This window comes from Mya arenaria, chromosome 10, assembly GCF_026914265.1.
Source record: "Mya arenaria isolate MELC-2E11 chromosome 10, ASM2691426v1".
NCBI lineage: Eukaryota > Metazoa > Mollusca > Bivalvia > Myida > Myidae > Mya > Mya arenaria.
In genome coordinates, this window is record NC_069131.1 from 54,642,295 (window position 1) to 54,668,794 (window position 26,500).

The window sequence follows — 26,500 nt, forward strand, 5'->3', positions numbered from 1 at the left end:
GAACATTTGTCATCAATATACCATAAATTAGAAGCTGCTAAGGCTATTTTTTGTTCTATTTAGCTTATTATGTTAAGCGTACTTTACTGTTTCAGCTCGACAAAACAAAAACAAATTACAAAACGTAAATACCTATTTGAGCAGGCATCTAATCCAAGATTGATACTTTTGTCACAAGGAAAATATCAAATACAAATAAGACTTTATTTACAAATTTGATCACTACCTTAAACATCCTCAACATTGCACGTTGAACCTTATAGTAAATATGTATTACAAGGAACAAAAAACACACACAGATTAATGTAACGGCTATGCATATATTTTATTTTGTCCTTATTTTGGAATGAACCATATTTTACTTTCGACATATTTAAACTCAAATAAGAATAGCATGGTAAGTATTTCTTCAATGCAGAATAACTATCAAGTCAAAATAAATATTGGGGCTTTAAAAAACGAGCTCGAATGTATCCTTCTTGATGAAATAATGTCGGCCGGAACATCGGTCCAGCTGTTACAGAGATGACAACTATCAAAACCCTCTGTTTCATTTGTAATACCTGTAATCAATTGTAAAAAAATAATAATTTATTCATTTGAGTATGATTTTTTCTTATCACATTATGCTGCACTTATGAAAAATTCATACAATTTAAATATGAAGCTTACAAAAATTAAGGTATGAAATATAATTAAAACTAGAATTCTATTATATGCCTACCAATATACAATATTCGTTTCAAACGAATAATATGGATCTATTCTTGAGTTGAAATATTAAGGTACAAAAATCTATTCCATGTGTATACGAAATGAGGAAAATCAGACTTTATTTAAAAGGTATTTATGAAATGATTTTATACCAAGTGTATACAAGCTATCATGCTTTAATTCATATTTGTATTTATAATATATAATAAGAATTGAATTTTATAATTTATATTAAAATTTACTTAAATTATTATTAATTTCATATGATATATTCATATAAATTTAATTATAACTAGATTATAAAATTAAATACAATATATATATATTAATAATAATAAGCTATCAGGAATAGTTTGCTGGTATGCCCAATCTGAAATGCCTTTTGTGTGTGGTATCGGTATTCGCTAGAACATGTAAAGCGGGTGAGGACACAGCCGAAAAAAAACGAACATGTATGGTACTCATTACATAATACAGATGCAATCCACTAAAGAAACTCAAAATAGTTCATTATTCCTCATATATTGCTCTTTTATATTTAAGCAATAAATAATTTAAGCAATATCGGTTTCTTTTATATATCTACTCAATAAGTTCGAAAATTTGGTTTGCAGCAATTTCTTCTTTTGTTTGCACATCATATATAGACTCTTTAAGACAATTATGTCACCATTTGTATAAACAAAATAAATTATCTCAAAAAATAAGAAATGAAATGTATCTGAGAATCCCTTATAATTGTTGGTATTATTTCACCATGTCAGCGTCGTTAAACCAATAACTTCCTTCTGTCAGTGTATGATGAGATTTGTTTAGTTTGCGTTTAAATCAAGTGTTCAAATTTAGTATTCCTTAAATTTGATACCTCATTTAAAACAAAATATATGCAAAAACATACATGCATTCAAAAAGACATGCTCTATACAAAACTGTATGTTTGTTAAGAAAGAACGCTGTAAACAGTTTGAAATTTTCATTGAAGTAAAATGATTTGGTAGTTTCTTGCATTAATTGTGGACACACATCAACCATTCCTTTCCTTTGGTACTACTACTACTACTACTACTACTACTACTACTACTACTACTACTACTACCACTACTACTACTACTACTACTACTACTACTACTACTACTACTACTACTACTACTAATATTAATAATAAATAATAATAATACAAATAATAATGATACAATAATAATAATAAAGTCTTGCAGTCTTTCATACCCTAACAAATATATTGTTAGTGATGTGACTTCAGCCCAATGTGCAGAGGCGTTGTTTTGATGAAAGATTAAATTTTCAATTTCCGGACGTGTCTTTCTCAAAGCATTCGTGAGATATATGCTAATTCAGTATGAACCCAAATCATAATATTCAAAATGCAGTGAATCAATTAGAAATAACTATTAAATTTCATAATATTTTGTAGAGATCATAATTTATATGTTGATGTAACCTACTTTTGATAGTAATTTTATTGACTGGCCGCTATGTACAGCATGTTGCAGGAGCTTTCACTGGCTGTCCATGAGGAATATGTACTTGATCTTCGTTGATGATTTGGATATCCTCGCTTTCTTAGGAGGAGGCGAATATCGTGTTTTTCCACACCATAGACTCTTTCTTCGTTCATAAAAAGCTTTCATCCGTTGTAATGTCAATGTTGCAGGTAAGCGTCCTGGAACATTTTCTTCATCCATTCTGCGGATTCTTAATTTTCAATGTGTCCATTGGTGTCATTCCCGCTATCGCACAGTATTTAGTGACTGTCCGTTTCTCCGTTCGCTCTGAAATATTGGATAAATAGCTTAAATAACAGGGAAGGCCATTTGGTAACCGTTTATAATTCAAAGTGATCCGTAGCGTAGATTATATACTAAATAATCGTGTTTCTCTCACCCTCTTTTTATGAGTGGACACCAGGCCAGAAAATTGTTGTTTTTTCGGGTACTCCGGTTTCCCCCAAAACACAAGACCACACTCTCGCGAAACATCGTGCCAACGAGAGTGATTAATATAAGTTGCAATCGGTTGTTTCTCTATTATGATTTTGATGCTATGTTAATAGTTTTGCTATAAAATGTTTTTAAGGATTTACGTGTGACAAGTATTGTTGTAGTCAGACGTCAAAATTGCGCAATACAAAACCAGTCCGGAAACCTTTTGACTGCATGTCGTATGTATGGTCTGTTTGTGGCGTTTGTGGTGTTTGTAAGTTTGTAGATCACGTCCAGTGTCGTTTTGAGCCTTATCGTTTGTTCCTAAGCATGATTTATATTTGTTGTTGTGACAACTAGGTTTTTTCCTGTAATTGTCATTGTTTTATTGACCGATATAATATGCCCTGAAAAACTTAATAATTTCTTAGTTTTTTGTCAACTACTGTGTCGTATGTTACAATTTGTTATCTTAGTTTTTTGATATGATAGTGAGTACCGAATGTGATTAAGTCTAGTTATCATATATAGATCATTGAAAGTATTTACAGTAATTTTGTTGGTAGCATTACAGTGTTTGACCCTAGAGGTATGCTAAAAATACAACGACCAGACCCTTAACATATTATATTTTTGTTTTTTTATCAATGCGGTCTTCTTTCATTTCCGCCAAAGTTTCATGTACGATTTGCAATACATGTTATATCTTTAGCCTCAACTTAAAACGACAGAGATACAATTCTGGTGTTTCTATGGCTGTTAAACTGACTAAAAAAACTCTAACTTTGACAATTGGCCTACAAACACTGTCACGAAATTTGATCGCTATCTGGTTACATGTATATTTGTCAATACATTATATAAATGTGGCAGTATCCGTCAGGAAATGGTGTATTTGTGCAACATTATCATAAGAACGAACGTTTTACCATCACCGTTGTTTGACCATGTACAACAAATATGTTCTTTAAAGTAATCAAACAAATGTTACGAGCACAATATTTTTGTACTGTTATCGTCTGGATTGGCAGATGCTTGTAGCATTTCATATCACTGTCGATCTTGTGGTTCCGCGCTGTTGTCCTTATCTTACTTCTCGAACGACGTGTTGCTGTCTGCCAAATAATGCTACTTGAATATCTTTTCAAAAATTAATATAGATCTGATACATTATCGTATTTTGTTAGAAGTACAGCGACATGTGTGTTCCTAGGCCGATACGCTCTTTCACCCTTTATTCGCATGCGTATGAAACGAACAAGTTTAACACCGTTTTGACAATTCAATTAGCTATATCTGAACAAGTTTTGGCTTTAAAGAGTTTTATTTTCGAACAATGTAATGGTGAAATGCTGCCAAACAATTAAAACAAAAAAATGTATACGGAAAATTAAACAGTTTAACGTCTATGTTAATTTTGACTCTTTTTTTCTAAAATGTCATGAAACATTTTCATTAAGCTTTTCTTTCTGATTGAATACATCACAATTGCAACTTTGAACAGTAAATTAACTTTATATATGATATAATACAGTTTGTCCAATATCGCGTTATTTTGCTAAAGAAATCCTTCATATTTGTTTTTATTTTATATATGGGTAAAAGACAAACAATTATATGACGTATATACATTTTAAGGATATCACATCAGTATTTATTCAAATTAAAAACAAATTCTATAATAAACAATACATACAAACATGTATTTTTTTATATTAAAATATTTAGATGAACATTTACAGCGCTTAATAATTAAAACTTCAATATATATATCTATCATATCGAGCGTGTTCATACTATATTCATAAAGTGTAAGCTGGTGTTTCCTTATGAAGCCATCGTCTTTTAAAATTAATACTGTAATCAATGAAGTTGGCTGCCACTTTAAAACAACTCGGATAACACATCCACCTCGAAAATACAAAATGTATGTGTCGCGCTTTACAATAATAAAAACAAGAAACATAGCTGCATTTATGTTCGAATGCAATATTGATTTGTAAAAAATTGAACCAAACGAATGGTATGTATTGAATGAATTCTGTGTAAAACTGTCAGTACTACGTTCGATTAATCATGCAGGTGCATTCAGCTGTGTATCATAAATATGATAATAAGTACAAGTTCATACCGGTCTCACAACTGACTCCAATGTAGTCTGCATGTCTGACTGCACGATAAATTGCAATTTTCCCCATAATATCCACGTTTGCACAAACAGCACTTTCTAGATTTCATGAACAATGAACACCGGCAATTTTGGTTTAAGCAACCGAGGGAACAATTTATACCATATTTTCCTTGTGAACATTCTTTACATGCTCTTCCTTCGTAATTCGCCGTGCATGGATTGCAAGATCCATCAATATTACAAGTTCCACCTGAACATCCAGGTGAACATGTATGGTTGCAATAGTCCCCGTAATAACCAGAGAATCAGTAAATGCATGTTCCATTTCTCAAACACATGTTGCCAGTGCAATGTATTGGACACGTTATGTTACAGTTCGGCCCATAATACCCGGAAACACATTCTTTGCAAGATGAGCCGGAAAACCCTTCACGACAGCTACAGCTCCCATCGGCATTACAAATGTCATTCTGACATCCTATTGAGCAGGTAACGTTACAGTTTGTTCCATATCTTCCTGGTCTACACGTATTGCATGTTATTCCTTCATAATTGTCGGTACATGGACTACAAGTCCCGTCGTCATTACAGGACCCCCCATCACATCCGACTGAGCAGCTGTTGCTACAATTACTATTTATATCATAAAATGATTCTTTGCAGGTGAATCATTCTTTACCATTATTTCGTTCACACGTAAGGCAATTCCCGGGACAAGGATGATGACATCTTTGACCATAAATTCCGCCAAAACAGCCTTCATAACAAATAGTATCAACTCTACAGTTTGCCACTCCTCCTTTACAACAAGCACAATTAAGACTGCAGTCTACCTCCTGACCGTCATTAATAACCGTCAGCACTAAAGAGAAATCGTTGGAACAAACAATCAAAATTGTATTTATGCTGTCAGTATAAGAAATGAAACATGAAAATGTATGAAAACGGGCAATATACTATAAGTGTCCCCTGGTTCAAACCGAAGCAACGTATGTGGTTCTCGTGATGTGGTTATCCGTTTTAATTTTGTTTAAGTCTTAAAAGACTTATGATACACATGCATTTTTTATTTTCACTCCTAAAGACAAGAAAAGAAATACATTTGCCAATGCGTGCCTGGTGCGTCCCTTAAAGTTGTGTGTGCTATGATAAACACTTTCCTACATGAGAGCTTACGGCGCCTTAGCCTTAATTGATATAGAGCAAATTGGATATGCTTATTTTAAATGTGGAGTCATTTCTGTAATATCTGACATCATAAGTGACCTTTAAATAGTTATGAAAGTACCAAAATGTAAGTGCAAATTTATTGTGAAGTAGTGTTTCAATTAAAACAAAATAAATATTAATAATTAAACTATTTTATGCTACATTATAAAATGTAACATTTTATAAAATTGACTGTGTCCTTACCTGCGTCGCAAGTTCTTGAAATGACTAGTACCGTGAATACGAGCAAGCTTAGATTGATCATATCTTATTATTGTCTATAAATATACAAAAGAGAATTTGTTTACAAAACGGTTTATGAAATAAAACTGTTTTTTTTATTTATTTTTATTTGTGATAAAAGAGCAGCCAGTTGATTTAAACTGGTTTACTTTTTGAGTAAGTCACAGTTAGTCTAAACGTTTACTGATTCCGAGTAATAAGCTGATCACAGCATGTCCATGTCTCAACTAGATTTTGAAGAATTAGCTGTTGCTCGAATGTGTATATTCGTATAAATATTAGTTGATGTGTTTCAACATCACACACAGCGTACTTAAAGACAGCCTAAATGAGGTTTGAACATTTCTAAATATGATACATCAAAAGTGGTCATATGAATGCCACTTTTGAGTGAGCTTAGAAACTATGCTTATCAATCTTTCCTCATGACTGTTAACAAAAACAAACATGATGTTTACCATGTTCTTTTGTGTTTATCTTGTTAATTAACACTTTAGCTATTGGTTCTTCCACTATTAAACAAAAAAGCTGACTCAATTTCATTGTCATTTTGGTGCAAATAAGCATAATGCTTGTTCTGACATGCCAGCGAAGCAAGACAAATTGAACATTGTTCTTGTCTTTACGAAGACAAATGGAACCTTGTACTTGTGCCGACATGTCAACGACACGATGCAAATCGAGCATTTTACTCGTGTTTATTTTAGCGTTTTACTTGTGCCGAAATACCAACGATGGAAGACAAATGGAGCAATGAACTCGTGCTTGCATACTAAAGGCGGAAGACAAATGGAACAGACTACTCGTGATGACATACCAACAACGGAAGACAATTGGAACAATACCAATTAACCCATGATAAAATGCACAAGAAGGAAGAATACTGGAGCATTGTACTCGTGTTTACACACAAACGGCGGGAGACAAATGGAGCAATGCACTCATGCCGATATATCACCGACACAAGCCCAAATGAGCATTGTACTCAGGCTGATATTCCAACAAATCATAGCATATTAAACATTTTACTCGTGCCGACACATAAACGACGGAGTACAAATTGAGAAATGTATTCGTGCTTGCATACAAACGACGGAAAAAATGGAATAATGTGCCCGTGCTTACATACCAACGACGGAAGACAAATGGAGCAAATAATTCGTGCTTAAATGCTAACAACGGGGGACAAATGTAGCAATGTACTCGTGTTTACATGCAAACGACGCAAGACAAATGGAGCAATGTATTCGTGTTTTAATACCAACGACGAAAAAAATGGGGCAATTTACTCGTGTTTACAAAACGACGACGGAATACAAATGTAGCAATGTACTCCAGCTTACATGCCAATGACGTCAGTCAAATTCAGCAAATTAATTCAGCTTACATTCCATATTCAATAACGTCAGACAACTTTAGCATTGAACTCGTGCTGATATCCCAGTGACGCAAGACAAAATGAGCATGCTACCCCAGCTAACATGCCAATGATGTCAGACAAATTAAGCATTGCACGCGTGCTGATATGCCAATGACGCCAGACAAAATGAGCATTGTACTTCTGCTTACATGCCAATGACGTCAGACAAATAAAGCATTGCACGCGTGATGATATGCCAATGACGCCAGTCAAAATATGCATTGTACTCCAGCTTGCATACCAATGAAATAAGGCAAATTGAGCATTGTACTCGTGCTCTTATTCCAATGGCTCAAAACGAATCAATCAGCATTTCTTCACAAATGTTTTCTTCTGATAGCATATCAGAACACTTGTCTTTTTAAAAAGGTTCTTGATATAAAACTAACATACTTATTCGAATCTGAAACAATGAATATGAATCTGTATTACTATAAATAAAACTCTAACTCTTTGCCCATAAATGAAACCTCATGATTAAAGGCATTCAAATACCAAAAGCGAACCAATATTTTAAAACCTAATTTTGTAATCGTTTGGTAAGGAAATTTGACACCGTAATCATAATAAGAAGGCCATTCAACCATTGAATATCATTTTTAGCAGTAACTTTTTGTTCAGCCATTTACTTCCGCCTTATTTTATAACGAACTAGCCAAATGATTCAAATTGAAATTCTAGGCTTCTTTAAGATACTTATAAAGGTGAATCAGTGCAAATATAATTGACTTATTAGTTCATTCGTTACACTGTTGTAGATAATTATTAATGCATACTAAGAAGTCATAATATGCGAACGTTACTTAAAAGCTATCAGTAAGGGGCGCTTTGTATTGAAAACCGAAAATAATATTTACTTAAATTGGAAAAATCGAAGAACTGTGCTGGCTATACGAATATGGGCACCATGAAGAACATCTATCTCGAACCGAAGTATTAAAGCCTAGGACAACAATCCACAAAGAATTGCATTCTCAGCAATTATATGAAAAAATATAACTGTTTGCCTCTAAAGGTAAGCTTTGTGATTATATTACCCCTGAGATGAAGCATAGCAGAACTAAGTATCTAATAAGTCAACCAATCCGATCAAGGGAGTGATTGAAATCAACAGAAGCGAATGTGCCTCCAATATGTCCACACGGGGTTCGAACAGTTCGCATACCAATGTACATTTTGACCGACATTGAATCATGTGTAAGTCATCGCGCATGTATTTAAGAAACACATTATGTAATCAAATGTATTCTTAAATTGAGTAAAAGTGTATTACCTTATTCGTGTAGATATGAACATTTTATCCATGCCAGGGGTTACACGGCTTATGCCACTGATGTAAAGGCGGTTATTTGTAATTATATAAACATTTCATATAGCAATGATTTGCATACTTTTTCATAAAATGCGCTTCTTATCGTAGGAAAGATGGAAAGTAATGCAGTAATAAAATATTCAACAATATAAACGTTTTATATTTACCAAATAAAACCACATTCATAAAGATTTAGTCCTAATTAATTTCCTTTAGCATATAATTTCGTGAGCTCATCTTCGCCAAAAAGCTTTGTGTTAGGTTTTTATGGTGGATTTAAAAGAGTTTGATGTTTACGGATATTTCAAATACATGATGATGATGTTACAGGAAGTAAACAAGTTGTTGATTTCAGTATCAGATGTTGATATAAAACAAATATAAATCTTCCTTCTTTACGACACCAATGTGATCACATGTTACAAAGTCATGTATCAATCTTTCCTAACACTTAAACAATCCTTATGAGCTCTATTTGCTATGTCGTTTGTAAATGTTAAATCGTGAATTTTGTTTTTCTCACGGGTCATGTGACTTATTGAACGTGTATTCAAAAATAAACTATCTATCATAGGTATTGGTAAAGTAAGTGTGTTCATGTCATGCATCAGTATATGTCAAAGTCCGAGACAAGGGATAGAGGAATAGTGTTATATATATATATATATATATGTATTCCGGCAAGTTTAAATAAAGAAAACAGCCTTCAAAGGACGGTAAATTGCTAAAAAATATTTTAAATCAGATCCTATTTATGCCAGAACCTTCGTGGGTTGAGGATAGTGATACGATATATAGGAAATATATTACATACTTAAGAACATGATTTTGTCTAAAGTTCATTGTCGTTCTAGTCCGTGCATTAGGCTTTAAACAGGGTTTATGTTCGACTACTGTGCTTGTCCGTGTAAATTTTGGGATATAATAATACAAAAAGGTGTTACATTTAATGTAATATTTGACGATGCTTTCTACATTTGAATAAAAAGGCTTATCTGGTAGTTCACATTTTTCAGTGAAGTCACTATATTCGGTCAATTATGATATTCTTGCATTTCAATATTTGATGCATTTCATCTTGATTGTCACACACATTTCTATGTTATAACTACAGACCAAGCAATTGTCTCAAAATGTTAGAAAACGATAAATTTAAACTCCATTTAATACTAGGATAAAACTTATATGCAGCAAGCACACCCTTTAAGAAAGTTGTGAAAATTGTGGAGCAAAGAGATCATTTGACTTAATTATACATAAAATTTAAGTTAAGTATTTCTGAAAATGCATTATAAAGAAATATTTGGTTTTTGAAATATTTTGTTAACGGATGATTTAGTTTCATTTATGGACATACTTTTACGCATGCTGAATTGTTGATTACATAAAGGTCAAAAGGATAAAAGCACCAGTATGTTTCACTTGCAGTTGATGCGCAGGGGTTCGAACAATATTTATAATACAATGTAACTTATGTATGCTCTTTACTCTGTATACAAACTCGAATTACTCTACAATCGGTTTGTCTCTCTTTATCTATGGACACTGAATGTTAACGTGTAACTAAATTGATGGAGTGGTCCTTTAGTTTGAAATCAAGATCGTGTACTGATATGCCTAATACTGATGTTTTGATATCAGCCAGCGATCTGTAAGGAAGAAGCAGGAAGATAACACTTAACAATGATACAGGTTAAAACGCATTCAATTTGTAAGGTTTGCGTTATGACTTGAAACACGATACGTTCGTTCATAGTGTGGAGGGCTATAGACACATCAATTTGAATAATTTTAACATAATTACGATTTAAAGCAATATTTGCAGAAAACAAACAAAAGTCTTCTTGTTCTTTTTCGTGTTCTCAAACTAGCCATTGGGGCTGTGTTTATTGGTTCTGAGCCCTGAGCTTCTGTTTTCAGCCCTGAAATTCTGTTTTTCAGCTCTTAGACCATGTTTTTTCAGCCCTGAAACACTGTGTCAGCCGTGAGACCTTATTTTGGCATGAACCATATTTCATTTTCGACATCATTAAACTCACATAAGAAAAGCATGGCAAGTTTTGCTACGATGCAGAATAATAATCAAGTCGACATATCCATCGCGGCATTATAAAAACGACTTTGGATGTGTCCGGCCTAATAACAGAATGTCAATGTTCCGTCCTGATAACCAAATATTAATGCTTCGGCCGGAGCATTGGTCCAGCTGTCACAGAGATGGCAACGATTAAAACCATATGCTTATATAACTAATAGCCGCGATTGAGTGTAAAATAATCAATGCTTAATTCACTTTAAGTATGATTGTTTTTTTCTTATCACATCATGCTGCCATTATGAAAAGTTCATAAAATTTTACCATAAGAGGGATACAAAAACCAAGGTATGAATTAAAATTAAAACTAGAGCTCTATTCTTAATGCTATACCAAATTACAATAACCTTTTCTAATAAACGATATGGATCTACCTTTGAGATGTAATATCAAGGATCAACAGCCTATGCGAAAGGATGAAAATCAGACTTCATTTATAAGGTATTATATGAAATGAGTTCATACCAACGGCGTACATATTTGTCCTTGGACAAGGTTTAGGGCTCCAGATGCCAGCCAATCAGAAAATTGTACGACCACTTGTGATTCGAAATGTGCAACTATTTTAAAGTACTACTAAAAGTACATCATTCTACACGCCATGTTGCAATGGATTCGCTGAAATAGCATACGCCATTCTAACTGCAATTGTTCATTTGAATCTGTTATGTATATTGTTCTCATGGATACGCAAATGCTGAACAACACTGTTAACAGTGTGTGTATACGACGTGATAAATAACGTCATATATGCTACCTCAGAAAGCAATTTTTTTCTTAAAAAGAATGCTTTAATCAAAGATAACTTTTCTATACTACACCCTTTTAAATGATACAAAATGCAGTATATGCCGCTTGAAGAGCCCCGCCTTCGTTTTATTTCCGGAGTTTGATAAAGTGATTAGTTTTATCAAACACAAAATAATGTTTTGACAGTGCTCCGTCAGACGGCCGTATTGTTAAAAGGTTTGTCGAAGTGTTTTAAGAAACTAAACTCTCAATTAAACTCTAGTAAAAGACCGAAGGCGGGGCCCTGAAAGCGGCGTAAACTGCGCTAAGTTTCATTTAAAACGGTGAAGTAATATGAAAGTTATCTATGTCTTCATTCGAAGCAATATATTGCCTTCCGACGTAGCATTTATGACGCAATTTATCACGTGTTATACACACACTGGTTAATTGCAGTCAAAGTTTGTATCGATACCTATTGGATAATAATTTTAATACTTATGTAAACAAAACGTGTAATAGGTTGAAAATTATTTAATGAATGAATTGCGGGGTTGATGTCATTATGGGGGTATGAACGCAATTGGGCTGGTCAAAGTGTGTGGAGATCTTTATAGAGTGTTTTGACGTTGAACAAATTTGAAATGAGTCTGAAAATTCACATCGTTCAGAGCTTTCACTAAGTACCAATGAATAACATCACCATCTTGACAGTAAACTTACCCGAGTGTTTATAATTCTATGAATATGCATAGCAAATGAAATATTAACTTCATTTGTTTTGATGGTTTAACATGAAGGAAAGTCGAATTGAGATACAGTACGCCAGTAGGATTATACTTTCTTATACATATATCTTTATGAAAGTAAAGAGTAAGTCACTATTATTGTACGACCAAATTAAATTACGTACAGTCTTACAACGGAGGTTTTGTACAGTGCAATTATGTTAGATTGTCTAGATTATCGTATCATTTTAAAGTGTTATATTCACTGAGCCCATTGTTACAGTAATGGGTTGAATACCTCTGACAAAGAAGTGTAAAGCTGGTCGATTTACGTTGGTGGCGATATTTTCTTCCTGTTTATGAATCAATATGAATAAAAATGAGTCAGTGCAGATTGTAAAGATTCAACACTTCGGTTAGCACCTTTTCATTTGGATTTGTTTTAATTTGACAATTTTGTATCAAAAAGGATGATTTTTATTTGGACGTAAGTTATTTCCTTTCTTCTAATTGATTTAAGTATATCTAAAGTATAATGGAAACATTGTTCCTATTTGATAATACGTTGTCTAGTGAAAGAATCACGTTTTGGTACTCATTTTACAGACAAATTTCTTCGTTACTGTGAAATCATAAATATTCGTAGGACATTAATTTTCGTGGATTTCGTCGGTTGGCTTATCAAGATTCCAACGGAAATTTGACCTTTAATTCTGAAATCCTACTGTTTAAGTAAATCGTTTATATGTATCACCATGAATAAACAAGGTCACGGCTTCATGGTATACAACATGTACTTACCTAAATAATTGTTTTACTATTAACATGTACATTTATGTATTATATGTTACTTTACCTCAAAGATGATAAATTAAATTCCATTATAAGTTCTTGTACAGTCTTTATGTATGACATTGCTGGAATTATAAAACAGGCTTATTCTCAACCTCATGGGCGACCTTTAAAACGTACTGATTATTAACGTCGTGTGTTTGAGCGTCGCCCATTAATATTGTGTCTTTGATCAAATATTGAATCAATTGTTTAATAAAAAGACCTACTGTGTATTCACAGTTTGCGAAAACCCTTTATAGACATCCATTGACTTTAATATTTTATATCCGTGATGTGGGGGATTGCTATTTATGATTCTTAATTTCCGAACATACAATAATTGACATTGGTATCTAGACTTTATGACATATTGTTTCATTGTAGTGCCATAAACTGCGTGACGAAGATACAAAGCACGAATTCGTGCATGGTTAATTTTCAGACGATAAAAGTTTAAAGGTTTGATTTAATAAGAAATCCACGAATTTAAATACCCACAAAATTGTTTTACTTCGAAACACCACGAAATCTAAAGCCCAAAAATATAAATGATTTCACAGTATTTCACTAAAGAATGACGGTCATTTGTTAAAACGATGCGTAATGATATTTCAGTGAGTACATAGACAAGATACAAGTAAGATAACAACTATTGGAATAACTTAGAACAAACAAAACACTCGCTTTTATACAATTTTATTTTTTGTCATATTAAGATACAAAAAATAATAAATAGTAGTACTGGAAATACTTTACTACGTCATACTACGGTAGCTGCCTAGATAAAATCTCAATTCGATTTCCGCCACTTGCTGATTCAACTGATATTCAGTCGTACGGTTGTTAATGAGATGGGCACTATACATATATTGCCAATTAAATACTTCATAGTTAAAGTGTGCCCTGTTATTGTGTAAGGCTAGATTTAGAGAGTGAAACGGCTCCCAACAGGCGCAAATGGAGGCATTTACGCTGTATCTAGTAAAATAAAGATGGTTATTTGATCATCTGAAGTTCTTTCGGTTAATATCATATACTTTCAATGTTAAATAAATAATTATTTGAGAATTGCTTCTTGTTACTTTTGTATGTCATGGCGTAATCTGCTGTATATCTAACAATAAAATGTAACATAGATCTATACACATCTTTAAACCAAAATAATGATAAAATAAATGATTTTGATACTTTTTGAATAATGCATTTCTGATAATGCAACTCAAAATGTGACTCAAGATATAAATCAATATTTGTGTTTCTTGTATAGAATTGTACTTCGGTATATGGCATCCTGACAGAGATAAGTTAGAATAACTTACATATCTGAAATCGTATGCTAATCATAAACGCATACGTAGAAGATGATTGTTTGTTTCAGTATGAGATCGCAATATATTTTATCAAGTGAGGACACAAACCTGTATTTCACGAGTGGCTGAGTTTCGAGTCAAAATGTAACAGAAAATGGCGTTATTGACATTGTGTCCCTGTCTTATGCGCTGCCGTTTGATTAGAAATTGAGAGCGGGTTAAAATTTCAAACAAGTGAAAAGTATAATTGTTTTAAAATGTTAAATTGATTTTACTTTTAATTCTCTATCGAATATGAGAATGAAGTGAATAGCAAATTCGTTTGTAAACTTTTGTTATAAATCACAAATATTTATCATGGAATGAAAAGGGTTAAACATTTTATGGGAAACGTATATGGTTGCCATTTGATGAAAATCTGAGATCATGTTGCGTTGGTTAGGGACGTTATGTCTACATTTCAAAGTTAACTGAGCAAAATATTTCGATAAAATAACATCTTGTTTGTTTTTTGTTTACTTATTTGTCAATCATCAATCATTTTTGTTTCCAATAGGGTTTAGCTTTTAAGCATGTCATTGATTTTTCTTAGCTCTAAGAATTAACTTTACAAGTCGCATGAGAAGGCACGTTTTCGGGTATTTTTAGTAAGTTTATTATTGAAAGGGAATGACATACATGTTTTCATTACATGTGATTAAAATAAGTATTCAGATCAAAATAATTAACATGGCTCCCAATAAAATAATACTTCCTTGAATAATCAAGCTCGAAGGTGTATTTGTATTTTTGCTCGCTATTACAAAACAAATATTCAAACTCATACTAAAGTTCATGAAAACAAACGTCTTAAACTGTTCTATTGTTTGTTTTGATAATCCCCTTAACGAAATAGCATATATTTTTGATGCGATGTATTGTTTGCGTTTTAACGGGACATGATTTTATACTTTAAATGCAATATTCATAGCACGCAATATTTCTAGTGAAACCTGCTGTTGTCTGAAAAGGTAACGCAGTTTGTTGTAAGTGGGTTTCTTTTTATTAACGCAATGGTCTAACAAGTAAATGTTAACATGAACTATGCAAACATTTTGTCTCTTGCAGAACTCTAACACTCCAGAAAAACGTGATGTTTCGGATGTTTGCTCTACTATGCATGACACGAATATGTTTGGCAAGTACGGATATATTTGTTTATTTTCTCAATTTTACATAAGTAGACAACTACAGAAAAAGTATAAAGCTCATGTTTATAGATGGTTGATACACACGATTACCATATTTCAGCTACGGCCATTATAGACGGGGTGGAAGTTGACTGCTTTGTCAACTGTGCTTGTTGTAACGGAGGAGCTGCTCAATGTTTGTATCATAGCACATATGGAGATTATTATTGTGTTGATGGCTGCGTGGCCCCAATGATGGGTAATAAATGTCGTAATTACTGTAGGGGAAACTGTCTTACATGCAGCCAACATACAGGAAGCCCATGCTTTACATGCAAAGACACATTTTATGATTTAAATAGTCTCTGCAATAAAACATGTTCAGTCGGATGTGTTGGTGGAACATGTAATGCTGACGGAACCTGTACTACATGTAGAGAACATTTTGAAGGAGACAAATGTGACACTTGTATACAAGGGAAATATGGTGCATATTGCTCTATGAACTGCCTTTATCAGAACTGCCGATGCACGGAAATGAATGGATGTGATTCATGTAAAACAGGTTTTGCTGGTTACGTTTGCGAGAAATGTATAGCTGGATATTATGAGGCAAACTGTAGCAAACAATGTCCTAGCGGATGCAGCGGAGGAAATTGTATGAGTAATGGAACATGTTTTCAGTGCGTATCTGGTTACCATGGAGAACAATGCTACAATAGGTGCTCAAAGGGTTGTAGCGATGCAGTTTGTTATAGTAATGGCACATGCACCTGTTTGAGTAGTTTTGCAGGTACACATTGTGACGAATGTGTTGTAGGTTACTATGGGGAAACATGTCAACAACAATGCAGTGTCGGTTGTTCTACATCGTACTGTAGCAAAGACGACGGATCGTGCAATTGTGATAAGAACTTTGTTCAAGTTAAATGCGATGCATGCACAATCGGTCTGTATGGACTGTACTGTGACTTACATTGTTCAGATAACTGTGCCGGAGATACGTGTTCCAGAATCGATGGCGCATGTACAGACGGTTGTGTGAACGGATACTCGGGGAGCAATTGCACAACCAAATGTGAAACAGGCTGTGCCTCATGCCAACAGTTTGATAAATCATATTGTATATCTTGCACTCACGGATATTCTGGATCAAAATGCAACTGTCCATCTAATTGCGAATGTTATAGAGGCGATAAATGTAACATTTGTTTAGAACAGTGGAGGAATCCTTCATATCAATGTAAATGTCATACGAAATATTGTACAAGTAATGCCTGCACCACATGCCTAAACAGCACTTACTTTCTAAACAACACCGAATGTTGTGAGTGTCCAAAAAACTGTAAAGGCGGCTCTTGTACAACTGGACTCAAATGTAATGGTGGATGTAAAGATGGGTTCTTTGGCATAGATTGTTCTCAGAAATGTACCGATATTGACGATGTGTGTTTAAAATGTAGCCTGCTTGATGGAAAGTGTTTCATTTGTAAGACAGGATATTACCCGAACGAAAGTGGAGATTGTGTGTCGTGCAATGGTAACTGTAATAATGGGCTGTGTAATCCTGAGACAGGCAAATGTATAAAGGGCTGTGTCGTAAGCTTTTGGGGAGACAAGTGTGACATCAATTGTTATTCTAAGTGTGTATCATGTCAGCAAGAATCTGGAATTTGTAATTCGTGTACAGATCCTACTGTCCACGGTCTCTATTGCAACGAATCATGCTACTTATCATGCGTTGGGAAAACATGCGAACAAAGTTCTGGTCACTGTTCCCTTGGATGCGATGGAAATGTTTTTGGCAATATGTGTCAAACCATTTGCCCTAAAAATTGTCTGCAAACTGGAACGAAGCCAAGTTGTAATACCGATGGCGACTGTTTGTATGGCTGCATCAATGACCTTGAAGGCGGAGATTGTACAGGTACGTCTTTTAACGACTGTATTTAGTACTCACACGTAGATCTGCAAAGTGTCTTTAATCAGCTTATTTTATACACGGAGAAAGATTTCGCTCTTTATGATACCCAAGAAGTGATTTATTCCGGTTATACCCAATTGGTGCAAGTTCTATCCTATATTAAATTTAGCACTAAATTTCATGTTAACAAAATTTATATCCAATGCTATTTTAACAAAATTGTCATGAACGACAGTCGTGGTAGTAAAATGTATATATTACTTTAGGAATAACTTAAGTGATAAATACATTTTGTTAACATTTGAATTTTCACATAGGCAAGTTTTCTGTCCGATGTGTGTGACATGGATAATAATCGACTAGACTCAGTGATGAATTTCATCAATTATTTTTATATTGATATAAGAACAATCATAAGTCAAATGATCGTCAATTATTGTTATAATTGTATTAACACAATGCCATATGACGAATAGTATTTGTGAAGAGGTTTGAAGTTATTGTATTCGTTTCAAAAATGTAAATACAATTTGCCATTCATTTCGGCATATTAGCTGAAGTTTAATATGTATACAAAAATCAGTATCGATGACGTTTAAAAAGTGTCTGCTTGGAGTTGGTGTTTGTTTATACAAACTGTGAAATGATTTAATTATCTAAATGGAGTAATACACTTTATGTTGAGCCATAAGGTTGATGACAAAACTGTTATTTCAGAAAGACGAATTTACATTGCTTCTTCTACAAATACTGCAACCGCAGCTTTATCAGGAATTTTGGGCATTTTGCTTATTTGTACAGCTGCTGGTTGCTACATGTGGAACAGGCGACGGTCTAAACCAGGTATCTGAAATTATATTGATTGTGAAAATTTTGTTGTTGTTTTTAATATAAAATGTACATTTCTGTATCTTTTAATTATATGAATTGTTATAAATGAAAGTTTCTAAAGTAGGTTTATTGAGGACACGCCTGGACGAAAAGACGAAAAGCGTGTTTTGAAGCTCCTGGTTAAGAAACTCACAAGCGTATGGAATGCGTTTATTACAATCAAAATCGGTTACATGCGCTGTATTTCAATTTCAGAACAGGAAGATAAACGTGAAACCGAAATGACATATGAACAGCTACAAGGACAGGCAAGAGGACAAACATACACGAATGTTGACGACCATTATTCTGTGCTTTCCGTGTAGAAAAATTATTATTATTATTTTTGCCTTTTTTGCTAGGGGATTTAAATCTTAGTTTGAGTGTGTATAACGTGTAGTTTATTTTTGATGTATGCTGTCCGGTTAATTACAGAAATATATCAGTGAAATAAGAAATGTAGTTCAAACATAACATTTTGATATTTTATTAATCAAACGACAGCGCACACAGGGCAGGGACAAAGTTTCAACGACGTAAATACCTAAATTACGTTACGTTCGCATACAATTAGGCGCGCTTTTTAATCTTAACACTTTTCTAAGGTCATTTTATATCCCCTTTTTAGGCAACACCACAAGTCAATATTTCACTTAGGTCACGCCACTTGTGATATTTAGCCTTCGGTGCTCTCTCGATAATATATGTTACGATCTTTGACTGAAACAAACAGTTATCCTCTAATATTTCAGAACAATCACTTAACTTTATATAACAATGTAGAGGGTGTACATGATTTTGTTTTATACATTGTAAATGACGGCAAGTGTGATATTAAGCCAACATTTACCCAAACAGGTAATGTTTTGTTGTAGTATATATGTTGTATTGTAGTACTGCTTATCTTATATGTAATGAATTTGGCTTTATTCTTAAACAAGAGTTCAGGCTTCTTGGCTTGTCCAGTAAAAATACAATGGTGAGGACGAATGTAACGACTTAACTTGTAAGTTTAACGGATCGAAAAAGAACGTCCACTACTACATTAACATGAGTAGATTATGGTGATTGTTCTGGTGATATATTAGAACCAATTCAGTTGTCACAGAGTTGGTAGGAAACACATTCACAAAACCAGAATTGTCAGATATTGGGCTTAATCCAAGCTCAGTTTTTTTTCTTTAAAATCGGAACTCTGCATTGTGTTTATATCCCCTGAATTCGAGGTCTGTCATATCAGAGACTGAGAAAAGAGCAAAGATGTTCTGCAGAAAATTGCAATTAATTCGCATCTTTAATGTCACTTCAAATGCATTTTTGTAATGATCAAAACATTCAACAAACTAACCCATCTAATTACCTAGCACTTTAATCGTCCAGTTTTATATACGACATGTAATCGTAAACCTGTTTTATATGCCTCTCAAAAGTATGACATACACTTACCAAAAGAACACAAGGCCCCAATTTCTCGAAACTCCGTTAAGGTTAACAGTATAAAGTAGCTATTTTCAATAAGCTAAAATACATACTTCAATTTGATTTTGATGAGACGAAAATATTTTTTGTGTAGTTATCATAAGAAATTCCTTTAAAAAGTCTAAATATCTAAAGATGTAAATATAATGCAAATTATAGAAAAAAACATTATCAATAAACTTCGCTTAATCCTGTAATAAAATACTTATGAAGTTTCGAGAAATTGGGGAAAGGAGCAATAGGGCAACATAGTGGAACATAAATTACATAAAACTCTTGAAAAACGTTATCAATAAAAATACATGTTTTTTTACTATTTTTTTTAACAAAAATCGGAATTATCTCTTTATTATATAATATGTTATTGAGACATTATTTAATGACATAAATAAAACCCATCTCAAAACATTATCAAGTTTATAAATTACATACATGAAAGGATCATAATTGATAACAGGTGTGTCGAACGGATATTTATGCAAAAAAGCTACAGAAACAAGCTCAGTAGCAAAATGTTTAAACATAAACCCGGTTTAGTGGCACTGGGTAAACACCAAAGACATATAACATAAAATCACAAACAAGAAACATAAAAGAACAGCACAAAACTTCACAGACAGCACAGTGCATACATACTAACACTATTCAGGTAATCTGTATACAGCGCAATTTCAACATTGCTGCATCACTTTTTGTTTATGAGACTTGCTCATGTAATTTGATAACTGTCATAAAAGCTCAACGCTTCTCATTTTACAATTATTTGTGCTTACCAGATGTGTATAGTGACAAGGAGAAGTAATATTTCTCCTTAGTATTTAAGGAACCGCAAACTTAATATGTGTGTATTAGCTTATGATTGTTATATATATGCATACATGTATACTTATATATATTAATAAAGCTTCTCTTTCGTTTTATCGTTTTCTTAAACATCTTAATCTCACACAATAGTTCCAATCCCTGATTCGAAAGATTATTGCGCGCTCCATTTTTGACAAGATGGTAAATAATGTATAATGTAATCAGATTGCAGTAAACTGAATGTTTTCTTCTAATGTTATGTCAGTACGTTAAACGAATTATTATAGTTTATATTTCTGGCAAAACAACTTTCAAGGACATTAATCATTGATGGAGTGGAGGTGGAATTCGCTCCAGCATATGTCCGTTGTAAAGGCGGAGTAGACAAATTTGGATATAAACCTCGTTATGGAAACAGAAAGTGTTTTGACAGCATTGTTAATGGTTGTCAAAATTCGTATCCAAGCAACTCGACAAAGATAACGGAACACCGTATTTCGATTGCAAGCCTACATTTTATGATGCTGACTATTTGAGTAATACTATTTGTTCAGTCGGCTCTGATGGCCTATGTTATAATAATGATAAGACATTTAATCCATGTATAGTAAATTTTATTAATGCGTTTCGCAAAAAAAGACTAATAGACTGTATACAGTGGGTGTTAAATGCCCTTATTATCGGAGATAATATTAAAGGTTTGTGCAAGTACAATTAGCTGTTGTAGCAAAAAATAAATACTCTCATGCCAAAAGGAAGTTTCTCGATAATAAATAAATGAAAATATTATAAATAAGTGTACTAAGCACTCGGTGTTTCCTTATCAACGATTGGCTTATCATCTGTAGAAGACTCATACACAGTTCAGGAAAATTATGTATATCGAAAACATATATGTACATATACGAACAGCTTTATCAAGCAATTATCGTGCAAAACTAAATTGACAATATCAAAATGTTTCCATGATGAACCAAATAGTAAAACAATAAATATATACAAAAGTTATATGTACACTTTTATAAGTCATTGTTTCAGATATAATAACCTATGCTATTAAATGCTATAACAGTAATTCCAATATACAATAAATACATAGTAGGTTTAAAACATGTGCGACAGTTTTTTTGTGGCATATTTTATAGATATCATATGGCAACATGGGTGACATAGATTTTGTCAACTCTTGAGCAGAATGTCACCCGAGGCGTAATTCGAGGGTGAAATTCTGTTTCGAGGGTTGACAATATCAATGTCACACATACTGCCATATGCTATTTATTATATTAAACCGGACAAAAGGAAGGACATTTAAAGTTTTCAAATGTTTTTAATTCATTTAATTAATGAAGTTTAACAAGGTAAACAAAATATAACATAAAAAGAACTATATCTAGAACAAAAATTCACCGTTAATTATGCTAAAATTCCTTAAACAAACTGACAATTCCTGTCGTCTTATGTTTTGGTGTACACATTGAAAAGTTACGTCACTGCTATATATGTATAAGGGAGGCAATCACGTCATGATTTAGCTTAAACATTGAGGCAGTTATTTGCCCATATATGACATGCAAAATATCACTGCGGTCACATGACATGACAGTAAATTTTCGCTTGGTCACGTGTCAAAAAGATTGAAAATGTTTCTGATAGTCAAAATATCCCTTTTCGGGGAATTGGATTTTACCATTCTAGACAAAAGTGAGGTATAATAATATATTATATTGTGACGCTAGATAGCTAGCGACCCCAAAATATTTTGTTATAAATTACAGAAGATACTGTTTGCAAAAATATAAAATCTAAAAAAATAGCGAAAATTTGTTTGCCTTTCACAGTTGCAATATTACAATAACGTCGGATTACAGTATGAATAACCTTGTGTATGTTGTCTTTTCGTTAATATACATATAAGTTATCAGCAAGCAAAAACATTTTAGATCATACCAAATTTGTATGGGCCCCAAGGCATCGTCATTTAACAAAACGGTTAACGACCTGTCAGAGAACTGGCTCGGACTGCTAAACGTTCATTGTTGTATTCATTATCAACAGCAGAATTGTTATCTTTATCAACCTCGTCTCATGTTTCGTTATGAGCTGGATTAGCGAAAGCCGGAAGCATGTCATATTGCTAATTGTCTTGGGATGTTGTGCTTTGTGTCATGTCTAATTCCTCGTACAAGAAGTTTCCATCTAAAAATACTATGGCATAATTTCAAATCATAATAGTACAATTTTATATCGGTTATTAATCTCACAACCTTGATAACACTAATTCAAAACAAAATAAAAATACTTTAACATGTAGGTCACCTCTTATAAGTTATCAGTAATTTTAACTAAAATTGTAATACTTGTATTCGAAGGTCTGCCATCAACAGAGCGTTGTCTGTCGGAAACTGCTTGATTGGTTTCCTTCATACGCTGTCTGAAAAAAGTGAGAAATACGTGTACATATATACCATACAACCATTATTTACGTATATTCATCGATAAATTCTGTGTTATGCTAAAATAAGGGCTATTAGTAAAACATTGCGTTAAGTACCCCTTTACATAGCATTATGCCTATTCTACAAACGCAAACAGTTAAAAGAAAATCATGTTTGACCTTTTTCTGAGAATAACAACTGCGATAATTGCAGACACAAGTCCTCCTACAACGAGTCCGATAACGCCCATTCCTGCAGTTAGTCCGACGACCAAAGAGTCTGAAACTGTAAATCGGGGAAGAAAATTTCAATACTCATATCTTAAACAACCCTACCATAGAAACAATAGTTGTTGAAAGCATTTTACTTTGTTCAATCATTTAGCACAAACTAATTGAGGTTGCGTCGTCTGCATTGCCTATTGTTTATAATGTTTTACTTACACATACCGATATGTTAGTGTATGATGTATTGGTGAAACATATTGCTAGTACTTACCTGTTTCAAATCTAACGCCCGTGTAGCTTTGATTACAGCCAAACATGCACTGACCCTGTATGTCGCATTCTGAGTTAATACAACCATGACTGCTCGATGAATTACAGTATTTACCATATGCATTTACCAGAATGCAGTCAATGCATTCACCCGTAGTTCTGTCACACTTCTTGCTTAGGAGTTACAGCTTGTTTCACATTGATTTCCCCAATATCCTTCTACACATCCGCCAATACATAGGCCACTGCTAGATTCACATGCTGTCTGAATTCAGCAACCAGAAGAACATGTCTTGTTGCAATAACCCCCATAATAACCAGGAATACATTCCATGAAAAGAAATCCCGTAAAAGGTTCACGACAATTGCAACTCCCATCGTCATTACAAACGCCATCAACAAATTTTTGGGAGCAAGGCAAATTAAAGAGGGAACCATAATATCTAGTAACACATTTCGTGCAAGCAGAACCAGTAAATCCATGGCGACAACTACACGTTCCATCTACATTACAATCTCCATTCTGGCATCCATGGGAACATGGTGTTTGGCAGAGTGTGTTAATGTCATAGAATCCGGTTTTACATAAATCACATTTACTACCTGCAAACATGTCGGTACATGTACAGTTTCCGTCAACGTCACACCTCCCTTCATTACAGCTCCTTGAGCAGGTCTTGTTACAGTCGCTGTCCAGGTCATAATATGTGTCACTGCACTTATAGCAATAACCACGGTCCTGTTCACATACTAAACAGTTTTCGCGACACGGATGTTTACACTTATGACCCCAGTTTGTTTCAACACAGCCATCAAGGCAATATTCTGGTCCATTATGGCCACCACATCGTGCCTCTCCACCTTTACAACAACCACATCTTTTAAAGCAGTCAACCTCCTCCCCGTCAATTATTACGACCACTGAAATTATAACAGCCCACGTGATAGACAAACGATTATTGTTTTGATCAATATAATAACTGAAACATACGAATATATAGAAAGGGACAGTGCTTTGAAAGGGCGAGTCCTGGATCTGCCGTAAGAAGGGGCGAACTTTTTCAGCGCACATTAGTTTAAATTTGGAATGTTCTAAATGTGGTTGTGGGGTTTCCGTGGAACACCTAAAGCACATTGCTCGTTTTATTTCTGTATTGGTCCATGGTCTGATAATAGAGTAGTGCAGAATTGTGGTAAAAAAGATGCATATCTTTGAAAGAGAATTTAAATTAACATTTCATATGCTTGAACAGATAATATTGTAAATAATGGGAAATTCATTACATTAGAATAGACATAGATTTTGTACGATAACACATTTTAACATTTTAACTTTTAAGATAACCGTTTTGACATGTTACTTAAAATGTCAACGACTGGTACAAGCATGTGGAAAGAAATCGCGCCAGAATTTATATATTTGTCTCTACTCTGAATAACAAATCATCTTTAATATGTGCTTTTTAATGTAAGTTTCACCGTCACCTGACTGACAAGAAAAAATAGGAACAAATACACGTCTTGTATCAGTGTCAAAATTAAACAAATTTGTTCTATCATAACAATCTGGTTATTTTGATATAATATAAGTTGAACAGAAAATTGATGTTCTTAATAAAATCATATCAGTGATTTGCTATAAATAGAATAACATTACAAAAAGCAAGCAGACTATGTTAAAAATAGTGAAGTTTTAATTGTCAGAAAACCTTTATCTCTCTCTATATATATGTGAACTTTATAATCTTTATATCTGGTTAAGAGGTTGTCAGGAATTGAATTGATGTATACACACTTTTCAGTGACATTCTAGAATGTAAAATTCAACAAAATGGTTCTCCTTTAGAGTTATTTTGCTAAACCCTTTACATTTGTATATGCATAATTTGCTTAATAAATTTGCAATGTATTATTTTAAAAGAAAACAGAAAATGGAACATTGTTCTTGTCGTTTAAAAAAATCAACAAAACATACACTATGTTTATAGGGGAAAAGTCCATTATGTTTATAAGTTTTTGTTAATAGTAACCACGGTAACCTCAGTCTAGCTTCGATAGAAAGTTGTCGGTGTTGTCTTAATTTCCTCGTAATTTTAACAGGATACTTTTTGAGCTCTTTCACTTCAGATATTTTAAGTTTTTGTTATTTATATATCTTAGTGTATACAAACTGTCAATCTATACGTATTAATAAACTGTAACCACGTCATGTTTCTGCTAAACATAGAATTGCTTGGTGATGAATAGTTTACCTTTTAAAATCATGAATATACTAATACAAGCTATACTTATCAGTAAAGTCTATTTTCTTTACTTTTTTCTTCTCCAAATTTTTCTGTTTGCCTTATTTTTTTTATTAATATACTTTTTGAAAAAGTACCGATCAATCAGTGAATGTTATAACATTAACCTTATAGCTTCTCATACTTCAACATATGCAGCAAAATGTTTCCCAGTGCTAGTAACGGACAGAAAAAGAATTAAAATTGCTGAAAGCTTGTTTGATTTTATGTGTTGATATGGTATAATTAAATGAGATAACAGTGTGGGTGATATGAAATCTGAAACGCAGTTTATAATAAACAACTATTATGGCTCATTTGCATTGAAACTATATTATTGTGTTATTATATTTCAATCCATAACGTCTTGTA

The 26,500-nt window shown here is 33.3% G+C and overlaps 1 protein-coding gene and 1 long non-coding RNA gene across 2 annotated transcripts; one reads left to right on the forward strand and one right to left on the reverse strand.

Annotated features, from left to right (window-relative positions):
• Positions 1 to 310: 310 nt before the first annotated feature.
• On the reverse strand, positions 311 to 9,277 carry LOC128204246 (uncharacterized). Its single transcript, XR_008256139.1, has 2 exons — positions 8,931 to 9,277; positions 311 to 2,504 (listed from the first exon to the last, which is right to left on the reverse strand). It is a non-coding gene; the product is annotated as an uncharacterized LOC128204246 (long non-coding RNA).
• Positions 9,278 to 12,867: 3,590 nt separating this feature from the next.
• Positions 12,868 to 21,025, forward strand: LOC128204239 (multiple epidermal growth factor-like domains protein 10). The gene is made up of 5 exons (XM_052905627.1): positions 12,868 to 13,008; positions 15,773 to 15,846; positions 15,956 to 17,761; positions 18,476 to 18,601; positions 18,845 to 21,025. The coding sequence occupies exons 1-5, from the start codon at positions 12,992 to 12,994 to the stop codon at positions 18,952 to 18,954; spliced, it is 2,133 nt and encodes a 710-aa protein (XP_052761587.1). The 5' UTR covers positions 12,868 to 12,991; the 3' UTR covers positions 18,955 to 21,025.
• The last annotated feature ends 5,475 nt before the right edge of the window (positions 21,026 to 26,500 follow it).